General features: G+C 47.0%; 1 protein-coding gene across 1 annotated transcript; it reads right to left on the reverse strand.

Moving 5' to 3' along the window:
- Positions 1-12331, reverse strand: LOC135368094 (polyprenol reductase-like). The gene is made up of 5 exons (XM_064601169.1): positions 12015-12331; positions 11801-11949; positions 11547-11738; positions 9626-9760; positions 1-6154 (listed from the first exon to the last, which is right to left on the reverse strand). Exons 1-5 carry the CDS (start codon positions 12197-12199, stop codon positions 5895-5897), a joined length of 921 nt encoding a protein of 306 aa, XP_064457239.1. The 5' UTR covers positions 12200-12331; the 3' UTR covers positions 1-5894.
- Between the last annotated feature and the right edge of the window lie 10127 nt (positions 12332-22458).

Consider the following 22458-nt stretch of genomic DNA (forward strand, 5'->3'; position numbering starts at 1 on the left):
TACAGGATGGATTAATTTTATTGCATATCAAAATATTTCACTCGTAAACCTTATAAAAATATCAACTGTATAGTATCTACTACAATAGATGAAAAAAATGCAATATGTGTAGCATAGTGTCCACTCCTCCCTGTCACAACACACACACAGGGATGCAGACATGATATTTCCATCAACATGCATTATGCATGGATCCTAGTGTTTTGCAAAATTGAGGGGGGGGGATTCAGTTTGTATAATTCAAAATAACACAGAACTGGGCGGCATCTGCCGACATGATGTGCAGGAGTAGATATTTGGGTGGAACAGAAGCGAATTAAATAAATAAATACGTAAAGCCAAAATTTTTGCAACCTTCAAGCTGTCGGACTCAACGATCAAGTTCGACGAGGTGACAAAACAGTTTACGGAACATTTTGTTCTGGCTCGTGACGAAACCTTCGAAATTGGCAGATATAACCAACGTTATCAACAACCGGGCGAAATTATCGATGAGCACCTGACAGCACTGAAGTACTGTATGTTAAAGCACTGCACGGGCTCGGGCCTACCCGGGGTAAACCTTTCTTTTGTGGGCTTGGTTTGACCATTATGGGCTCGGGCTCGGGCTCGGGCTCGTACATTGCTGGGCCTAGGTCAGAGTCGAGGATATTATATCCCTCTCTTAGTTAGCCACGGTCACATTTTACAGCCTCATGCGGTAGGTCAGGCAGGGCCTGGGCTAGGTATGCAGCGGTCGCGCTGAGCGGGTAAATCGAGGGAACGGTGGGCTCGGGCCAAATCTGGGCCTAAAAATATGGCCCGTGCAATGCTCTACTGTACGCCAACCCGGAAAGTTGCAACTATGGTGCCTTGAGCGATTGTCTCATCCGAGGCCGCTTCGTCATGGGTATACTCGGTAAGACACTCTCCAGTCAATGACCGATGTTAGTGTGGACAGATTTTGTAAAAAAAAGAGCCAAAGTCAAGGAGAACGTACACGGCCAACAGGAGACCGAAACAATGCTGCATGTACGTCTCTCGAGATAGAAGCTGCCCTATCCACGATAAATGACAAGGAAATGAAGGAAAAGCAGCACAATCACAGAGCAAAAGCAACAGCAATCACAAGAGCTGTCAATTCAGTGGAAAATAAAAAAATAAAAAATAAACAAACAAAAAAACTAAAAGAGAAAAACCAATTCAAGGAAAGATTGCCCTGCAATAAATGCTTTCAGCAACTTTTGCAAAATGGAGCGGCAATTCAGCCTAGTGCGTCGCAAACTCAACGTGTCCACGCAAGATGATCATAAAATGAAGATCAGCGAGCTCATCAAAAGTCAACGTCGTGCACGTCGGACCACCAGAGTTTGCTCTCCACAGTGTCTCTACCCTTAGAGTACGCAACAATGTGTCGCGTAATCGCAAAGCACTCAAATCCCAGGTCAGCACGGGTGCCGAGATGACGGCAGTCCCTACCACTTAATTTCAATGGCGTTCCCACGCAGCCGGCTGAGGGCCGCGATAGATATTATCTGTGATGTGTTACCGGGCCCCCGACTCAAATCGACTTTCTGTCGAGGAAAGGTTTGTCAGTACCACTGGATGGGACAGCGGGACCGTAATGGAGTGTAAATGTGGGGTCAACTCGCTGTCAACACTACTGCTTGGTTTGCCAGCTGTGGAAAAGCTAGAAATCTGATTTTTTTTTTTTTTTAGAAATGGCAAAGCCATCGCCAGGAGGATCGACAACACTCAAACAAGGATCGGGCGGAACAAGTGAGACTTTCACAATCACGCTCATACTTGATGCCGTTCCCTGCAGCATACCATCTGCAAGGTGGGTTCCAATAGCTCTTTGAGGGAAAGTAAAAGAACGTGCACTGGACATCATCCAGTCTATACGCCTACAGCACGGTGCACAGGAATAGTTCGAGTGCGTGTTTTGTGTGAAAGACACGTTATGCCTAGTGTAGCAGTAATCCTGGGTATGCGTGATGAGGCCAAATATTTTTCTAAGCTAGATGCTTAGAAAAATTTCTAAATTTTCCAATGTCTAATTTTCTAATTTTTCTAAGCTGGATTCCACCAGAGACAACTGGATGACAAAAGCCAAGAGCTCACTATGTTTCTAACCCCGTTTGGGAGATTTTGGTATCAAAGGATGCCATTTGAGTCTCTACAGTCCACGGTTCAGCGTGAAATGTCGCGCATCCTTGCAGGCGACATTTTGCTGTTTGCGACCAGTAAAGATGAACACTATCTACGCTAGAGAGAGACTGGCGCCGACTCAGCTGTGCTGGATTTATACTCAACCAGGAAAAGTGCATCATGTGTGTCTCCAGATCCTGAAACAGTTTGGGATATACAAAACCTCCCAACATATGTGTCAGCAGTTAGACAGGTACTGAGGACGGTGAACCATCTTATGCGTTCGTTCCATACCCAACTTGTCGGAAGTGACATAGGCCACTTAGGTCATCATTAGCCAAGAGTAGTTTGTGGTACTGGGGAGATGCACAAAACAAGGCCATGGCCAAGATCGTGAATTTTTTTGAAGGGACTGTTATTTACCATGAAGACAGATCACAAGCCGTTGGTAACCTTGTTAGGCTCTGCGACATTGGATGATCTCCAACCTCGAATCTTGAGTGTTTAGGCCAGTTTCACTTCTGGTACAACGTGTATGCACCTGGATCGGTCATTGCAACGGCCGACATCCCATCCAGAGTCCCCCTGACAGGAATCCAGCACAGACTCGGTTGTCATGCACGAGGCAGAGCATCCATCTGTCAGATACCAGACTCACAAACCTGCCAATTCAAGACAGTTTCTGAGGCTGAAGAGATCTATCGATAGAATAGTTAGGAAGCAAGCGAGCTGGCAATATAGATCCACACTGAGGAACACGCCGAGACGAAGGACAGGAAAAAAAAAAGGGGGGTGCGGGGGAGAGAGAGACTTGGTTGTGTTTGTCTCCTTCTTTCAGTGTCCCTTGCCTCAGGCAGAGCCATATATTAAAAGAGAGTCTGGCCATTAATGGGCCATGCCTATACCTGAAGCTCTACCCACTTTTTCAGCTTTCTGACCGATGGAGTCTTGCAATATGGGGCACTATCAATCAACCTATCCTCACTAGTTGTCCCCCTATCCCAAAATTGCAGCACCGTACTTGGTGGCAAGTGGAATAGATGTGATTGGAATGGATAGCTCTTGCAATCTGCAAAACTAGTGGATTTCTGGTGCAAATTTGATCTAAATTATCTATCGTCTGCTTCCGTCGTCGTACCACTGCCTGCAGAACCATCTGCTAGGACACATTCTGTCATCTGTAAGACTTTTAAACGAAATCTACATGAATAGTTGGAATATAAAAGGCAAGAATTTTATATTCATAGAATACAGTAGTTGAACATGAGATTGTACAGCAAACCGCCATTTTTGTTACGATTTCGCTGCGATTGCCGTGACCATTAGGCCTAACAGCGGCGACAAAACGTATTATTTTCGGTTAGATACCGATAGAGGACCATTAGTTGAAGCCGATTTCCGAGAAACATATATGAGGATGTACATTTGCAGCGTAAAGCCAGGGTAGTTTGCGAAAATTTTTTGTCACGAAATCCCCGCCTCACTGTATTTGTTTTCGTCGCCATTTTGGGTAGCAGTAAGGTGACAAGGTGACCCCATTAGTAAAAAGCAAACCACTCAGAGGCGCGAAACTGCGATTGGCAGGTCGATCCTCTTTTTCTGACTCCTCCCAATGGCCAGACTCACTTTTAATATACGGCTCTGGTCTTGTGGTACTTCAGTATGGATCTATCGAGGCTGACCAGGAAAGTCAGCTACTTCTCAACAGCATAGGTAGCCTAAAGGCTGAACCGCATGGCACGAAAAACTGTCCGAACCGAAATTGGGACCAAACTTTTTTCTGTGCATCACCGCTTGCTACCGAAATGCACCCCAAATTTCGGCTGAAGACCTCTTGCCTTGGGAAACATCGCCTTTCAACCATTCAGCTCAATGAGATAATCCCTGTATTCATAGGGGTAGAAGTCGCACACACGGGAACAGTCAACCCGATTGCTATGTCATCGTTGCTATGGTTCTCCTTCCGGCTGAATAGCCATTGGATACTTCTACTCTTTTGGTTGGCGCCACTTCCCATTTTGGAGAAGAAATCTGGCTTGGCCAGATCGGGCCGAATGTGGCCCGGAATTATGTTCTCCGAAAAAATTTCGGTCCCGAATTTGGTTTGGAAAGAATTCAGATGCTTTTCGGGCCATGCTGTTCACGCCTAACAAGAAGGATGTATTATATTTGCCTTATATTTGTCAGCATAATGAACACATCAGGGTTTGCTCACAGATGGCTTCATACTAAAAGGTTCTTGTCTTTTCATCCCAAAAGACTTGGGGGCACATGCGCTGCATCTCATCCATTGGGGACATCTGGGCATCACAAAGTGCCGGGCACATACTAAGGAATCAGCTCAGTGGTCAGGGATGTGAAGGCAAATCAAGAGACTGCTGAACATTGTGAGGAATGCGCCAAAGTCAGTCGTACTGAACCGCTATTTCCGCATGAAATGCCGCAGTTTCCATGGCAGTGTGTTGAGGCACTTTCCAGTGCAGGAACATACTGTATGTGGTGGATTTCCTGTCGAGGTACCCCGGGGTTTTTGGCCTTACAGGTAAAACATCCCAGTGTGTGACTGAAAAGCTCAAGAGTGCCTTCTCACGGCATGGCATTCCACTGGAGGAGATCACCAATTATGGACTTCAGTTTTCGTCAGTGCAGTTCCAACATTTCTCTGAACAACACAACTTTTGGCATACAACATCTAGTCCTCATTCTCCTCAGTCCAAAGAGTCACAGAAGACAGAAGAGTCACAGTCAAAAGAGAGGAGAGTAGTTGGTCAGGACAGTCAAAGAGCTCCTTACGAAGAATGCTGATCCCTACATTGCATTGCTCAACTATCGCAATTCCCCGGGACATCCGGGGCTCAGCGCAGCGCAGCTGCGTACGGGACGTTACCCGTGCTTCCTGAAAAGCACTCATCATCAAGTACATTAAACGCGAGGGTGGAGGGCGGAGACAAGCAGTACAAGGAGAGGTAGATGTAGAACTATGACAAGTGTCACGGTGCAAGCACTCTACAACCACTGCACAACACAACACTACACAACCACACTAACACAACCGTATGGAATCGTGACACGAACGAGCAAGGCACAGGATGTACGACGGCACCATGCTCGTATAGCACAATGGAAACCCCACAACGGGTATGCAGAAACAGGAAACATCTCGTACCACGCCAGATGTCTAATTCTACAGGTTACCCTTCCTACCATCCAGACAGCCCAGAGTGCACACGTGAAGATCCGCAAGTGGACACATAATGCGGATCAAACCCAAAATGGAGGATCCACCTCTCCGACTGCCCCTGCAGGCAGGTCTCGATAATGGAAGGCGTTACAAACCTAGAAGACCATTGGATCTGTAATTCAGTAGATGGGGATGTAACGGCACCCGATACTGTGTGTAGTGTGTTGGGCTGGCAACAGAGAGAGGAGGCGAGGTGAAGTTCCCAGCTGGGTCATGTTTGTACTCGTGCTGTACTTGCTGTGGAAAAAGGCTTAGCGATTTAACGAAACATAACGGAACACATCCCACCCTGTGGGCTGCGGGCGTAGCCTCGATGAAGTAGACCTCAGATAAAGAGTTCCTTGAGCATGACAAGAACAATACAAGGACAAGTGAATGTTCTCCTGGCTCCTGACCAATATGGTCAATTATTTCGCAGCTGTTCACCTGAGCACTCGAAGTTGTGAATGAAAAAAAAAAAAAAAAAGAAAGTGAGACTGCTCCTTTGCAGCTTCCTTTACAAGGACTCCAGTGTGCCACGCAGTTAGAGAACAAATGGAAACACAGCTTTCCTGTGCTTTGGATATTCGCGGAAGTTTTCCCTGTACCAATAATGACTGAGGAAAGAGACAGCAATTTGGTTGCTCCAGGTCCAGTACATCATGAGCCACCACGTTAAATTAGCTCTCCACAGTATCAGGGTGAGTGCACTGTACACCATGATCTCGGCAAAGTAGTGGGGGCAGGAGACCAGCTCGAACCATCCTCCGTGAGGTATCTTGTGGCTGGTGGTGATTACTTTGCCTGAAAAAGGGAAGCTGGTATGCGTTACCTTGTCAGAAGCATTCCCTCTCAGAATCAAAAATGAAATCACTGTATTCCAACCCTACCTTTCAAAGATATTGCATCATCTTAATCACACGAGCCTGGTTGCAAAGGCATTACACGTATTTAAAGGAGCAGAGAAGTCATTTTTAACGCACTGTTTTCTTCCTATAAAACTGCTAAGTAGGCCAGTAAGATGCAGCATGCGAAGTAATTCACACCGCAGAGTCATAATTATCGCAGAAACTGAATTTAAAGTATCCCGCAAAAAGCGACCATGTGCAACGGTGGTGAACACCAGTATCAGCCTGTGATCTGCCTGGAACCTCGCACTGATGCTATAAGGAGAACGCTCCATGATTGGTCTAGAGAAATGTTGTCTGCTACTCCTCTGTCGTCTGCTACTCGGCTGTTCGAGGTTCTGAAAAACCCTTCCTCCGGGCTCAGTAATGATCCGGCCGCTCCCCTTATCCCCAATTCGCCGGGAGAACTGGTAAAACTGGTTTACGGAGCAAAGGAACAAGTCGCTGACCCCCACTGCGAACCAGAACCAGAACCAGAAAGAGTTCTCCTTATGACGTCATCAGGTGATGTGGCATCATACCCTCTCGTCCTCGTAATACCCGGAGTGGCAAGTTAAGGGTGAAGGCATAGACCCACGTTTATGTGTTTTTTTTTCTGGAAACAAATTGCACTGATCAAAACCTCTAGTGCCATTTGGTAAAATTTCAACAACAATTTCAACAACAATTGGAAACTATTGTTTCGAATTGGTTTGGCAAACAGTTGTGCATTACCTTTTGTTTTTGTGACACTCGGACAAGGATGGTATGAAAGGTGTGAGGGACGCACCAGTCTGGGATCGGAACCGTTATTATTATTTTCTTTTTTTTTTCGGTTCGGGTTCATGCTCAGCTGCGCAATAGTGCAAAATATCATCCGATCCTTCCGATATCAACCGGTTCGGGAAATGAATTTTGAACAGGCTGCCATTGGTTAAAAGCAAGGACGTCCTTACGATTCTCAAACAACACAAGTGTATTTTTTGTTGTTGCCGGCACAGCAGTGGTTCGCAGCAACACGGCATGTTATAGATATGAATTTCAGGTACAATATTACGGTAGCGTACTTTACCCTCCATCTTCACTCGTCGTATACAACACCTTGCTACATCTTGCTCAAAGACTGGCCGTTATTTTCACAGCCCAAAATGAAAACTTGGGGTTGTGTTGCTGGACAACAAAGATCGTGCACAGGGAAGACTTCAACTGCCAGAAGGACGACCTCAAGACTAACACAAATGAATAAATGCAATAGCTCTGAAGTGGAAATGCAGTTGCAGTGAAATGGGTTGCACATTTATTCTGTTCAGTTTTGGTTTTGAATTTGTGGCAACGTGGCTCAATTGGCTGTGCAAATTGTAGTTCTCTCACAAATTGTAGATCTCTCACAACGCACATTACGTCTGAACCAATTTGCGAACCCGTAACTGGTAACTCAAACTGGTAAATTAATTTCAGCACAGTTCCGGTTCAGCAAAAAATACGGGTTTTTAGTGGTTTCTGGTTCGGCTTCAGTTTCGGTCCTAATCCCTGCTAGTCAAGGGCTAAACTGCCTCAATGCTGCAGACGTTCAAAAATAGACGATTTTAAAAAGATGCGAGCGCCACCTAGCGCGCAGAGCTAAGCAGCATGGGAACTTTGAGGGGCACTGCTCCGTCGTCTGCTTTGGTTATGGCTTATACCGGCTGATCCTGCAGCTGTGCACACCAGAAAAGTTTTTGTTGTTCTTCTTCTACCTCCGCCTGAGGCCGCCTCTTAATGCTCTGAGGTAGGGTGCCTACTCTGAGGCGCTCTAAGTTCCCATGATCCCTTGCACGCCACAGGTGGCGCTTGCTTTTATAAAAAGTTCTATTCCCTCTACATGAGAATGCAGTAGACAATGCTCATAATCCTGTTGGTTATGTGCTTTGTGTGTTTGAGTCAAGTCCCAACTGTGAGCCGTGTTTTTAACTTTAATACGAAACATATTTTCGTTTCTTTGCTAACTCTTATTCATCTACTGTGGGTCTGTGGTGATCTGGGTGCCACAAAAGAGTAGGTACCCTATCGATAAAAGATGCATTCAGTATTTTACTAACATTTTCTTGCTTCTTCTACTTCCATTCAGCAACATGCATGTGTGCTTGCATTGTCAACAACTCATCATGCACATCTTAAATAGGTAAATCAATGTTTGATGTCAAAACACTCTCGACTTCATGTGTTCCTTACACTTCAGTATATTACCAGAGAATATTGGCATAACTTTTTGCCATTACTTCGCCCTCTCAAAGTGAATGGGAGCCACACCAAAATCCATGTGTGTCTGTGTGCAGTTGGAAGTTTAGTCAGCAATCACTAGACTGGCTGTACAGTAGCCGACCGATTTTTCGGACGTGCTCGATTATTCGGACTCGTTCGCGGAACGGCCACGGGTCCCATAGAGTTGATGTATAAGAACGTCCAAAATTTCGGACGCCGTGCAGCTCCGTCGCTCGACATTTCGGACTCTGTTTGCCCAACCCGCGAATTTCTATTGTGGGGTGACGGAAAATATTGGTATCATCCGAAATTCGTGTCGAAAGAAATCAACCAACTAAAATATCCAGGCAAAAAAATAGGCAGTGATGATTGTTCATTTTCCATTCCTCTGAGTAGAAGAAGTCTGTCGTAGCCCTTTTGCGTCTTCGTTTTTTACCAACGGCCCAGCACGTGCTGTCCGCCCGCGAGTCGCGCTACGGCGTTGTAAAGCGAGCTTCACCTAAAACACGTGAAGCCGACTTGCGGTGACTTAGGTGAAGCCGACTTAGGTGACTTAGGTGAAGCCGACTTAGGTGAAGCCGACTCGCGGACTTGATGACGGCGGTGCCTCTCACAGTGTACGTTGACGAAATGTCGCTTCGGGAAATAGAAGCTGATGTTATCAGGTAGACCTGGAAGCGCGTTAGGAAAGCATCGACAAATTTTTCCAGCCTACTAGGGCTTAGTAAAGTTTATTTTGAAGCGAAATTCGTTTTTTCGGACTGCTCGATTATTCGGACTTTTGCGCGATCCCCGCAGAGTCCGAAAAATCGGACGGCAACTGTATATGTATTGAAATCAATGACAGCAGCAAACTGCAACGTGCAAGACTTAACCAAAATTGTAAAACAGAAAATATTAGAGTGCGACTATTTCTATAGTCGTCGACTTCTGTTACTGCAGATTGTCGTCAAAACCCTGGCGTGAGTCTCACCTGGCGCTATAAATGCTACGAATATAAATTTTCGCTGCAAAATACACACATTTTTGATGCACTGTAGTGACTGAGCTTTGGGTATTATGAATTATTTTGCCCCAAACACAAGCATACTCGATTGTTCATGTATAACAAGGCTGATACGAAACTTTGCTCAGAAAGAAGGTTTACCTGTACTATCTTTCCTCAACGATGCCATCCGCAGGTGGCTGTCAAACTGCACCTTGTATGCCCACAAGAACAGAACTGTTCCCACCACATGGTTCCAAGACAGGTCGTACAATGAAAGTGAGGGAATGGTAGCACCTACAAAGGATGAATTCACAAATACTGTACAAATGTTTTTTTTTTTTTGGCGCGGAATGATTTTCCGCGTTTTCCGCGAGTGCCAAACATTCGCGAATTTAAGTACCCGCGAAGTAGACACACTGACGTCATCGAGAAACACGAGCTCGTGTTTTCCACGAATTCAAGTTCTCGCATCAACAATGGCCTGATCCTGGCTCCTCACAAGTTGCACAAGGGTCGACGCACCGCAAATTCAAGGTTCCGCGAGAAATTTCCTGATCCTGGCTCCTCACAAATTTGCGAATTATTGAGCCCGCAAATTTAATCACTTATACAGTAATTGAGATATTTTGTAATAATGAGTAATTTGTAAAGATTTGAGTAAATAATTGTAATTGAGGGTTTACGTCCCGAGACAACTTGGATCATGAGCGACGCCACAGCGGTTGGGCTGTGGAAGACATTTTCTACAGTGACCCTGGGCAACACAAGCTCTGGTATGAGCTCAGACAAGACCTGGGCTAGTTTGCACAGAATCATCCTCAATAAAAGGACGGTTAAGCAGCAAGTGAGCTGGTGATAAGTATCCATGATAGCAAGACCCCCGAGATGACGGACAAGGACGAGTACGTTGCTTATATGATCGGATAAGAGAACGCTCCGTAAGAGTAAGAAAATAATGATCACTGTTCAGAAACTGTACAACATTTGGAGCTGTGCAAGGGTCCCTTGTGGGAGGATACTCTTGAGATAGCGAAAGAGGATAATCAACGGAGGAGGCTTTTTTGAGAAATGTTCTCCTTGCTGGGAACTGTATCAGCAATCCCTCAGGCCTTCAGGAAGCTGCTCACCTTTCCCTGTTATCAGAATAAACTCTTCAGCAGCGTTTTAGATTTTATGCGTGTATGTCCCCTTCAACCCGAGGTTGAGGCATGACACACCTCATGAATGTCCTTCATGTCGAGCTTTCGCTATCACGGATCGTTCTTAATAGCCCCAGCATGCTTTCAGAGAACTGCATGTAGTGAGCAGAGGCTCCTGCAAAAGCTGTTGACACATACTGAGTATATGAGCTGCCCACTTAATTTTTCCGCCGTGATAATAATCGCTGTACTCGTTCAAATACTGCGGCGCATGTTGTTGGTGAAGCGAGGACGATGCAGTAGACGTATGCAAAGGCGTAAAAGCCGAAATCGTACATATGGTGGGAGATGGAAACACAGGGACAATTGCCCCCCTCCCAATTTAAGGTTGCCACAGAAGCTCCCTCCGAAATATTTTTCTGGCTACCATCCTGTATGTAAATATTGTAACTATTGAACATCATCCGTTTTGAGGGCTGGCTATAAGTCCGTAGATTTTGAAAGCTATTAAATGTGTAATAGACGTCTCCCTGTTTGTAAACAAATGGCGTCATAGTGTTTCGACAGCGCCGCCAATTTGGTAGAGTTGAACTACGCTCGAAGCCAGGGCGAACAAGGTCTTGAGGGGACAACGGTGGTCTCTGAAAGGGATGTGTCCTTCAGTCCTTCTTTTCTTTCAATGGGAGGCAGCGAACAAGTGCCCATTCATGGAACCCAGCTCTCCCCCTTGCGATTTTTTTCGGTTTCAGTCTGCCTATGTACGTCATGATGACGTTTCTCGGGTAGTGGTCTATTACTGTTATATTCACTGTTCATACATAGTACTTACAGAAAGTGACATTTGTGCACATATGTTACTCCGCCGAGTGAACAGCAGCACCGCAAGTAACACTGGTAACACCACTTGGAAAGGGTCTGTGTGTACGAACATGCTGACTCACTTGAACTGGCGAATCCCGGAGCGTTGGAGAGGATGCTCAATTGTACTCCGAAGTAGAACAGGTACCCCATCAAGTAATGCCAGATGTGCATTTGTGCATCCGAGTAGACCGAAACGAACATGCATTCGTAGCATCTCCTGAACACTTGCAGAGACTCCAAAATTTGAACAATTAAAATAGTCGATGCGGAAACTGTAATGAAGGGTGTGAAATGACACGTGCCCCTGAAGTGTCGCGTTCTGGTTCTGCCTTACCTGAAACAACACTCCGGTTGGGTACCGCTATGTCGAGAACGTGGCGTACGATCGAAGGCGGTTGTTGCTTAAACACGAACATTTGCAACATGACGAATGTGCAAAATGCGAAGATGACGACGCCAAACTGGTAAAAGTGAGCGAACCACCTGTAGGCATGTCGCACATGATCACATTTACACGAGCGTGCGTTAGATTATCTCCCTTTACGTACCGTTTCGGAATCGATATGTCCTTCAATCGTAACGATTTCTTTTCCGTCTTGGCCATTTTTCCATACAGCATCGCTGCAGTCAGAAGTTCTGGGACGCTCTCCTTTTTCCATACGTAGAGTGAGCTCACGACAGTGATTGTCGTCGCGACGATTATCCAAAAGACGTCCAAAGGGTTCCAGATCATTGTGGCTTTCTGGAAATGTGTCCTGTCAAAACGTTCAGTGTATAAGCTAACGTAACAAACGAGTGACAGAGCACCCTGGCACGAACAGGAAGACAGAACACAACAACAACACAGCCGGCGTCAAACGTCAAAGTCAACAACCTACTCCTATTGGATTGGATTGGATTGGATAAGCATGCGTAGCCATAGATCTGTTTCTGCCAGCGGAGGGACGCGGCACTTTTAAATACATGGAATATGATCTCAGAGCATGCATGGTCTCGTGTTCCTTGTTCACACTTGGTAAAAGATGCACCACCTTTCCTACAGGTATTCTAGCTTTCCTTGGCGCCGTGCCGCTTGAAACACGCCTTATAAATTGTATTAATTGTATTGCATAGCGTGTATATGATTTATTTATTTACTTCAATATACCTCCAAAGTTCCTTCGAGGGACATTAACATGAGGATGTGGGTTACAGCAGTGATGTATGCGATTATATGTACATAACTTTTAGTACACAAAAATACAAAGGGAGTACAGAGACACGAAAATATGAGACAATAAGGTAACATAAATATTGCGTTTTTGTGTAAAATGCAAAATATTTACATATTGCAATTTTTGCACATTTGATTTCCACATTTAAATTGCACATATTTACATTTAGATGTAAAATATTTACATTTTGTAGCACAATAGCAATAATAAAGTGACATTACAGCTGTCAAGAAGAAGCTCTCTGCAGTCAGTAAGAGTATAGCACTTGGAAACAACTATCTTTGCGGGTTCAGCCTGCTTCTGACCACCTCTGCACACTTCTGTGCACATGAGGTGATGGTGACCTCCTTGTGGTTTTTTGGTTTCTTTTTGGCCGTTTATTTTTCCGTCGTCAAAAGCAGACGAAAAATCACGAGCCGTGGCCTTTCTGTGTCACCTTATTGGTCGCCAGCTATCCCACAAATTGACGTGTTTTATGAAAACGGATTTAAATTTGTCTGTTGTTCATCTCACCCTGTGCAGTTCAACTCAGAAAAGTTGGCAAAAAGTTTCCGTCGTCGGAGTTTTAGTTTCTTTGTGGGTATTTGTCCCTCTATGGTGTTCGAGCCTCAGAACATCAATTGTTTCATGTACTTTACATGCGTCGGGAGTCGAGCGAACAAAGGAGGCGTTTTAGAATCCCAAAAGACAAAGCACGGATGAGCTGCTAAGAAGAAAGACATAGCATAGGGTCTGGAATATGGATGTGTGTTTGTGTGTGTGGTCTGCAAGGAATACCATAACGAAAGGAAAGTTAGGTAGCAAGCGAGCTGGTGGTGACGATCCATGACTTGAAAACCCGAGACGAGGTAGGGACAAAAACAGACAAACACAAACAGGGTCTCAAAAAGACCATGACTTTAGACTTGAGACCGTGTTTGTGTTTGTCTGTTTTTGTCCCTACCTGGTATCGGGTTTTCAAGTCAAGGAATACCATTTTAAGCTAGAGTCACTAAATAAGCTTCGCTTCAGAGTATCGACACTGAGGTCCAAGGAAGAGCAGGAGCTCCATCTTGTTTTCGTCCCGTACCGGTACCATCCGTAGTTGAGGATCAAAGACGGCAAACATAATGCTCGCCGTGGGACAGAGAAGCGTGTGTGATTGTTGGGCAATAATCCTTGTATTGTCCACCAGACCGTCCCGAAGATCCATGAAGGTGTCAAGGTGAGTGTTCCTTGTAAACGAAAGGAACAATTCACCCGCGCACGATAGATGGCATCCTGCGCTAAAGTGCGCAATGCGCGTGCGCATGGGTAGAGTGGCGCGGAAACAAGATGGCGCATGCAAGCTCTTGGAACCCAGTGTCGATACTCTGAAGCGAAGCTTATTTAGTGACTCTAGTTTGAGCTCTGATAGTTGCGAAGTATGCGAGTGTTGCGATGGAACAACAGCTGCGGTGGAAATACATTGTCTCCAGGAATTCTTGTTGCAACTTTGAGACACAAGTAATCATTAGAAATTGTAATGCACAAGTGTTCACGTGGGCATTGGCAAGAGATCAAGAGAACACTTCTTTGTTTGGTGTGGTGATGACAAGACGTGCCCATATGACGTTAGCTCTGACCCTGATGTTTGCAGAACTCTATGACTGTATGTCAAATGTATTGGTGAACAATACATATTTTGAAAACCCTTGGCACACACGCGTTTATATGTATCTGACACCTTGTCTAGTCTTGTCTAGGGACACTTCGGAAGGATTCGAAAAAACTTAGGAGAGCATCATATGGAACACGGACCACTCCCTTGATACCGAATTCAACATTCGTATTCATTTTGTAAATGATGCAATACCAAGCCGAAAACAAAATGCAAAGCGCAGAGCTGTTCGCTCGGAGGAAGATACTGTGACGTCACCCGGCATGGAAGAATGCAAGTTTCGTAGCTGACGACAATGTCGGGTGACGTCACCGTATCTTGACGTCACAGCATTGTCGTCTGCTACGAAGCTTGCATTCTTCCATGCAGGATGACGTCGGTAGCGTTGCTTTCAGCGCCCTCTTGCTTCACAGAGGCACCACAGAGGTACCTAGGAAGAACAGTGTCGATAGCATCCTCAGCAAATGTCACATGAGGCCAATTCCGAATGGAATACCCGTTGAACACGGTTCTCAGTACATCTGTCTCGTCCTTGTTTGCCATCTTGTGTCGAAGACAGATGCCTCCTGCGTCGCGTTGAGCGTGCGTGTCTTCACGTTCATGGTCAACAGGGTCTTCTGCATGTCCTCGTACGTGTCCTCGATGTACAAATTTGCGGAACCAGGAATGACCTTACGGTACACCGGTTCGGGCGTCTTGATCCATCCGGTGCACGCTTGATCCCAGACGCTGGTACAGGGCGAGATGGAATCGTTGAGACTGTACATGAGTGCGTGGCCCATAGCTCCACATCGCGTGTTATTGCACATCTTGTGTTCCCGGATGGCATCTATGATCAGGGATTTCGCATCTTCTAGGCTTCTAGGTGTGACGGACACCACGTGCGTGAGCCAGTGCTTGGCGATATGGGACGTGACGATGAGAATGACGAAGGTTGATATGTTGCGCAAGAAGAGGTAACATGGGATGGACATGACCTGCCGAGCAACCTGCCTGAAATATGGTATATTTTGTATGCCGGCTTCCCTGGAGGTGGTGGTACGTCCCAGTCCTCCCATTCGTTGTATCGTTCCAGGCGTTTTGTGTGCGCCGCGACCTTCTGTCGTGGAACCGTTGCGGCGACAGAAGGAACCTCTTCGTTGCCTTCCGCCGCCGGCAACGTCCTGTCGCTGCTGGCGCTTTCGCGTCTCGCGAAGTTCCCGCCGACGACTAAGCCTTTCAGCGAGCCGTTTCTTCTTCTTCTTCTTCGTCTTTCTCCGCAGTGGCCGTTCTCCGCAGACATCTTCGTTTCTTGTGGCTTTTCCGATTTCGTCTTTCTCCTACTGTATTCTTCCTCGTCTACTTTCAGACTGATCGATATTTCGGCGCTTTTGTAATGCATCTCGTTGTTGACGTCGACGTCGAATGCGACCGTACGTTGCCTTCTCTTCATAATGCGGCCCATATGTGTTCCTTTCATTTTTTTTTTTTTTTTTGAAACGAGGGTATCGTCACGGGTTCAATCGGACCCCCGCGGAAACGAAAAGGTGAAAGCAAAACAGCGTATATTTCGAACAAAGTCGTTAGTAAACTCATATCAAATTTTTCGCTAAAGACCATGTTATATAATCCGCGCTATACTCGCTATAAGTGACCAGGAAAGACTAAATGAATGTCTGGCTCGGATTGTTTAGAAAATTATGCTAGATTCTCACAGAACAATGCTTATGACTATTACTCGCAGCAAATCACCATTATATATATATATAGATACTCATGGAACGATGCGACAGCACCAGAGGACACGTGTTTCGCCGTGTTTGCGGCTCGTCAGCTCTGGGTAGCTGCGCATAATTCGAGATTGGCAAACCAGGGGTCACTCAGCGAGCGATATACACCTGGGAGGGTGACTGAGCACTCCTCAATGCCACAGTGCAAGCCACTGAATTATAAAAAGGGGAAAAAATCATTTACTTTTTTCGTCATTCCACTTTTTTACGTCATTTACTGTTCTCCCCTCTTTATATATATAGATACTCATTGAACGATGCGACAGCACCAGAGGACACGTGTTTCGCCGTGTTTGCGGCTCGTCGGCCCTGGGTAGCTGCGCATCGTTCGGGATTGGCAACCCAGGGGTCATTTAGCGAGCGATATACAGCTGGGAGGGTGACTGAGCACTCCTCAATGCCACAGTGCAAGCCAGTGAATTATAAAGAGGGGGAAAAAGCCATTAAAAAAATAAGTAAATGATGCTAGACGTGTTTGAAATTCAAACTTACAGATTAAAATGGCTTCTATGGCTGCACGTAGAGAAACAGATACTCATGGAACGATGCGACAGCACCAGAGGACACGTGTTTCGCCGTGTTTGCGGCTCGCCGTGTTTGCGGCTACCCATGGCCGACGAGCCGCAAACACGGCGAAACACGTGTCCTCTGGTGCTGTCGCATCGTTCAATGAGTATCTGTTTCTCTACGTGCAGCCATAGAAGCCATTTTAATCTGTAAGTTTGAATTTCAAACACGTCTAGCATCATTTACTTATTTTTTAATGGCTTTTCCCCCTCTTTATATATATATATATATATATATATATATATATATATATATATATATATTCACTGGCTTGCACTGTGGCATTGAGGAGTGCTCAGTCACCCTCCCAGGTGTATATCGCTCGCTGAGTGACCCCTGGTTTGCCAATTCGGAACGATGCGCAGCTACCCAGGGCTGACGAGCCGCAAACACGGCGAAACACGTGTCCTCTGGTGCTGCCGCATCGTTCCATGAGTATATATATATATATATATATATATATATATATATATCACGTGCCACGTGACCTTCTGACGCCATCCGCTCAAACGTTGCCTGCCTGCGTACTGCTGATGAGGCCCAAGAAGGCCGAACAGCTGTCCAGTACTGGCATGGCGATGTTTGACCTACGAACATATGCTATACGTGCAGCCAAATAACTCCTGCTATTTTTTTTCTTTATGCACTTGACTGGCTTTGCACTGGGCTTTCAGAGGTGTTTTAGGACACCCTGACGGGAGGCATCACGTGCCACGTGACCTTCTGACGCCATCCGCTCAAAGGTTGCCTGCCTGCGTACTGCTGATGAGGCCCAAGAAGGCCGAAACAGCTGTCCAGTACTGGCATGGCGACGTTTGACCTACGAACATATGCTATACGTGCAGCCAAAGAACTCCTGCTATTTTTTTTTCTTTATGCACTTGACTGGCTTTGCACTGGGCTTTCAGAGGTGTTTTAGGACACCCTGACGGGAGGCATCACGTGCCACGTGACCTTCTGACGCCATCCGCTCAAACGTTGCCTGCCTGCATACTGCTGATGAGGCCTAACAAGGCCGAAACAGCTGTCCAGTAATGGCATGGCGACGTTTGACCTACGAACATATGCTATACGTGCAGCCAAAGAACTCCTGCTATTTTTTTTTTCTTTATGCACTTGACTGGCTTTGCACTGGGCTTTCAGAGGTGTTTTAGGACACCCTGACGGGAGGCATCACGTGCCACGTGACCTTCTGACGCCATCCGCTCAAACGTTGCCTGCCTGCATACTGCTGATGAGGCCTAACAAGGCCGAAACAGCTGTCCAGTAATGGCATGGCGACGTTTGACCTACGAACATATGCTATACGTGCAGCCAAAGAACTCCTGCTATTTTTTTTTCTTTATGCACTTGACTGGCTTTGCACTGGGCTTTCAGAGGTGTTTTAGGACACCCTGACGGGAGGCATCACGTGCCACGTGACCTTCTGACGCCATCCGCTCAAACGTTGCCTGCCTGCATACTGCTGATGAGGCCTAACAAGGCCGAAACAGCTGTCCAGTAATGGCATGGCGACGTTTGACCTACGAACATATGCTATACGTGCAGCCAAAGAACTCCTGCTATTTTTTTTTCTTTATGCACTTGACTGGCTTTGCACTGGGCTTTCAGAGGTGTTTTAGGACACCCTGACGGGAGGCATCACGTGCCACGTGACCTTCTGACGCCATCCGCTCAAACGTTGCCTGCCTGCATACTGCTGATGAGGCCTAACAAGGCCGAAACAGCTGTCCAGTACTGGCATGGCGACGTTTGACCTACGAACATATGCTATACGTGCAGCCAAAGAACTCCTGCTATTTTTTTTTCTTTATGCACTTGACTGGCTTTGCACTGGGCTTTCAGAGGTGTTTTAGGACACCCTGACGGGAGGCATCACGTGCCACGTGACCTTCTGACGCCATCCGCTCAAACGTTGCCTGCCTGCATACTGCTGATGAGGCCTAACAAGGCCGAAACAGCTGTCCAGTACTGGCATGGCGACGTTTGACCTACGAACATATGCTATACGTGCAGCCAAAGAACTCCTGCTATTTTTTTTTCTTTATGCACTTGACTGGCTTTGCACTGGGCTTTCAGAGGTGTTTTAGGACACCCTGACGGGAGGCATCACGTGCCACGTGACCTTCTGACGCCATCCGCTCAAACGTTGCCTGCCTGCATACTGCTGATGAGGCCTAACAAGGCCGAAACAGCTGTCCAGTACTGGCATGGCGACGTTTGACCTACGAACATATGCTATACGTGCAGCCAAAGAACTCCTGCTATTTTTTTTTCTTTATGCACTTGACTGGCTTTGCACTGGGCTTTCAGAGGTGTTTTAGGACACCCTGACGGGAGGCATCACGTGCCACGTGACCTTCTGACGCCATCCGCTCAAACGTTGCCTGCCTGCATACTGCTGATGAGGCCTAACAAGGCCGAAACAGCTGTCCAGTACTGGCATGGCGACGTTTGACCTACGAACATATGCTATACGTGCAGCCAAAGAACTCCTGCTATTTTTTTTTCTTTATGCACTTGACTGGCTTTGCACTGGGCTTTCAGAGGTGTTTTAGGACACCCTGACGGGAGGCATCACGTGCCACGTGACCTTCTGACGCCATCCGCTCAAACGTTGCCTGCCTGCATACTGCTGATGAGGCCTAACAAGGCCGAAACAGCTGTCCAGTACTGGCATGGCGACGTTTGACCTACGAACATATGCTATACGTGCAGCCAAAGAACTCCTGCTATTTTTTTTTCTTTATGCACTTGACTGGCTTTGCACTGGGCTTTCAGAGGTGTTTTAGGACACCCTGACGGGAGGCATCACGTGCCACGTGACCTTCTGACGCCATCCGCTCAAACGTTGCCTGCCTGCATACTGCTGATGAGGCCTAACAAGGCCGAAACAGCTGTCCAGTACTGGCATGGCGACGTTTGACCTACGAACATATGCTATACGTGCAGCCAAAGAACTCCTGCTATTTTTTTTTCTTTATGCACTTGACTGGCTTTGCACTGGGCTTTCAGAGGTGTTTTAGGACACCCTGACGGGAGGCATCACGTGCCACGTGACCTTCTGACGCCATCCGCTCAAACGTTGCCTGCCTGCATACTGCTGATGAGGCCTAACAAGGCCGAAACAGCTGTCCAGTACTGGCATGGCGACGTTTGACCTACGAACATATGCTATACGTGCAGCCAAAGAACTCCTGCTATTTTTTTTTCTTTATGCACTTGACTGGCTTTGCACTGGGCTTTCAGAGGTGTTTTAGGACACCCTGACGGGAGGCATCACGTGCCACGTGACCTTCTGACGCCATCCGCTCAAACGTTGCCTGCCTGCATACTGCTGATGAGGCCTAACAAGGCCGAAACAGCTGTCAAGTACTGGCATGGCGACGTTTGACCTACGAACATATGCTATACGTGCAGCCAAAGAACTCCTGCTATTTTTTTTCTTTATGCACTTGACTGGCTTTGCACTGGGCTTTCAGAGGTGTTTTAGGACACCCTGACGGGAGGCATCACGTGCCACGTGACCTTCTGACGCCATCCGCTCAAACGTTGCCTGCCTGCATACTGCTGATGAGGCCTAACAAGGCCGAAACAGCTGTCAAGTACTGGCATGGCGACGTTTGACCTACGAACATATGCTATACGTGCAGCCAAAGAACTCCTGCTATTTTTTTTCTTTATGCACTTGACTGGCTTTGCACTGGGCTTTCAGAGGTGTTTTAGGACACCCTGACGGGAGGCATCACGTGCCACGTGACCTTCTGACGCCATCCGCTCAAACGTTGCCTGCCTGCATACTGCTGATGAGGCCTAACAAGGCCGAAACAGCTGTCAAGTACTGGCATGGCGACGTTTGACCTACGAACATATGCTATACGTGCAGCCAAAGAACTCCTGCTATTTTTTTTCTTTATGCACTTGACTGGCTTTGCACTGGGCTTTCAGAGGTGTTTTAGGACACCCTGACGGGAGGCATCACGTGCCACGTGACCTTCTGACGCCATCCGCTCAAACGTTGCCTGCCTGCATACTGCTGATGAGGCCTAACAAGGCCGAAACAGCTGTCAAGTACTGGCATGGCGACGTTTGACCTACGAACATATGCTATACGTGCAGCCAAAGAACTCCTGCTATTTTTTTTCTTTATGCACTTGACTGGCTTTGCACTGGGCTTTCAGAGGTGTTTTAGGACACCCTGACGGGAGGCATCACGTGCCACGTGACCTTCTGACGCCATCCGCTCAAACGTTGCCTGCCTGCATACTGCTGATGAGGCCTAACAAGGCCGAAACAGCTGTCAAGTACTGGCATGGCGACGTTTGACCTACGAACATATGCTATACGTGCAGCCAAAGAACTCCTGCTATTTTTTTTCTTTATGCACTTGACTGGCTTTGCACTGGGCTTTCAGAGGTGTTTTAGGACACCCTGACGGGAGGCATCACGTGCCACGTGACCTTCTGACGCCATCCGCTCAAACGTTGCCTGCCTGCATACTGCTGATGAGGCCTAACAAGGCCGAAACAGCTGTCAAGTACTGGCATGGCGACGTTTGACCTACGAACATATGCTATACGTGCAGCCAAAGAACTCCTGCTATTTTTTTTCTTTATGCACTTGACTGGCTTTGCACTGGGCTTTCAGAGGTGTTTTAGGACACCCTGACGGGAGGCATCACGTGCCACGTGACCTTCTGACGCCATCCGCTCAAACGTTGCCTGCCTGCATACTGCTGATGAGGCCTAACAAGGCCGAAACAGCTGTCAAGTACTGGCATGGCGACGTTTGACCTACGAACATATGCTATACGTGCAGCCAAAGAACTCCTGCTATTTTTTTTCTTTATGCACTTGACTGGCTTTGCACTGGGCTTTCAGAGGTGTTTTAGGACACCCTGACGGGAGGCATCACGTGCCACGTGACCTTCTGACGCCATCCGCTCAAACGTTGCCTGCCTGCATACTGCTGATGAGGCCTAACAAGGCCGAAACAGCTGTCAAGTACTGGCATGGCGACGTTTGACCTACGAACATATGCTATACGTGCAGCCAAAGAACTCCTGCTATTTTTTTTCTTTATGCACTTGACTGGCTTTGCACTGGGCTTTCAGAGGTGTTTTAGGACACCCTGACGGGAGGCATCACGTGCCACGTGACCTTCTGACGCCATCCGCTCAAACGTTGCCTGCCTGCATACTGCTGATGAGGCCTAACAAGGCCGAAACAGCTGTCAAGTACTGGCATGGCGACGTTTGACCTACGAACATATGCTATACGTGCAGCCAAAGAACTCCTGCTATTTTTTTTCTTTATGCACTTGACTGGCTTTGCACTGGGCTTTCAGAGGTGTTTTAGGACACCCTGACGGGAGGCATCACGTGCCACGTGACCTTCTGACGCCATCCGCTCAAACGTTGCCTGCCTGCATACTGCTGATGAGGCCTAACAAGGCCGAAACAGCTGTCAAGTACTGGCATGGCGACGTTTGACCTACGAACATATGCTATACGTGCAGCCAAAGAACTCCTGCTATTTTTTTTCTTTATGCACTTGACTGGCTTTGCACTGGGCTTTCAGAGGTGTTTTAGGACACCCTGACGGGAGGCATCACGTGCCACGTGACCTTCTGACGCCATCCGCTCAAACGTTGCCTGCCTGCATACTGCTGATGAGGCCTAACAAGGCCGAAACAGCTGTCAAGTACTGGCATGGCGACGTTTGACCTACGAACATATGCTATACGTGCAGCCAAAGAACTCCTGCTATTTTTTTTCTTTATGCACTTGACTGGCTTTGCACTG

Source organism: Ornithodoros turicata, chromosome 9 (assembly GCF_037126465.1).
Source record: "Ornithodoros turicata isolate Travis chromosome 9, ASM3712646v1, whole genome shotgun sequence".
In the NCBI taxonomy this organism is placed as follows: domain Eukaryota; kingdom Metazoa; phylum Arthropoda; class Arachnida; order Ixodida; family Argasidae; genus Ornithodoros; species Ornithodoros turicata.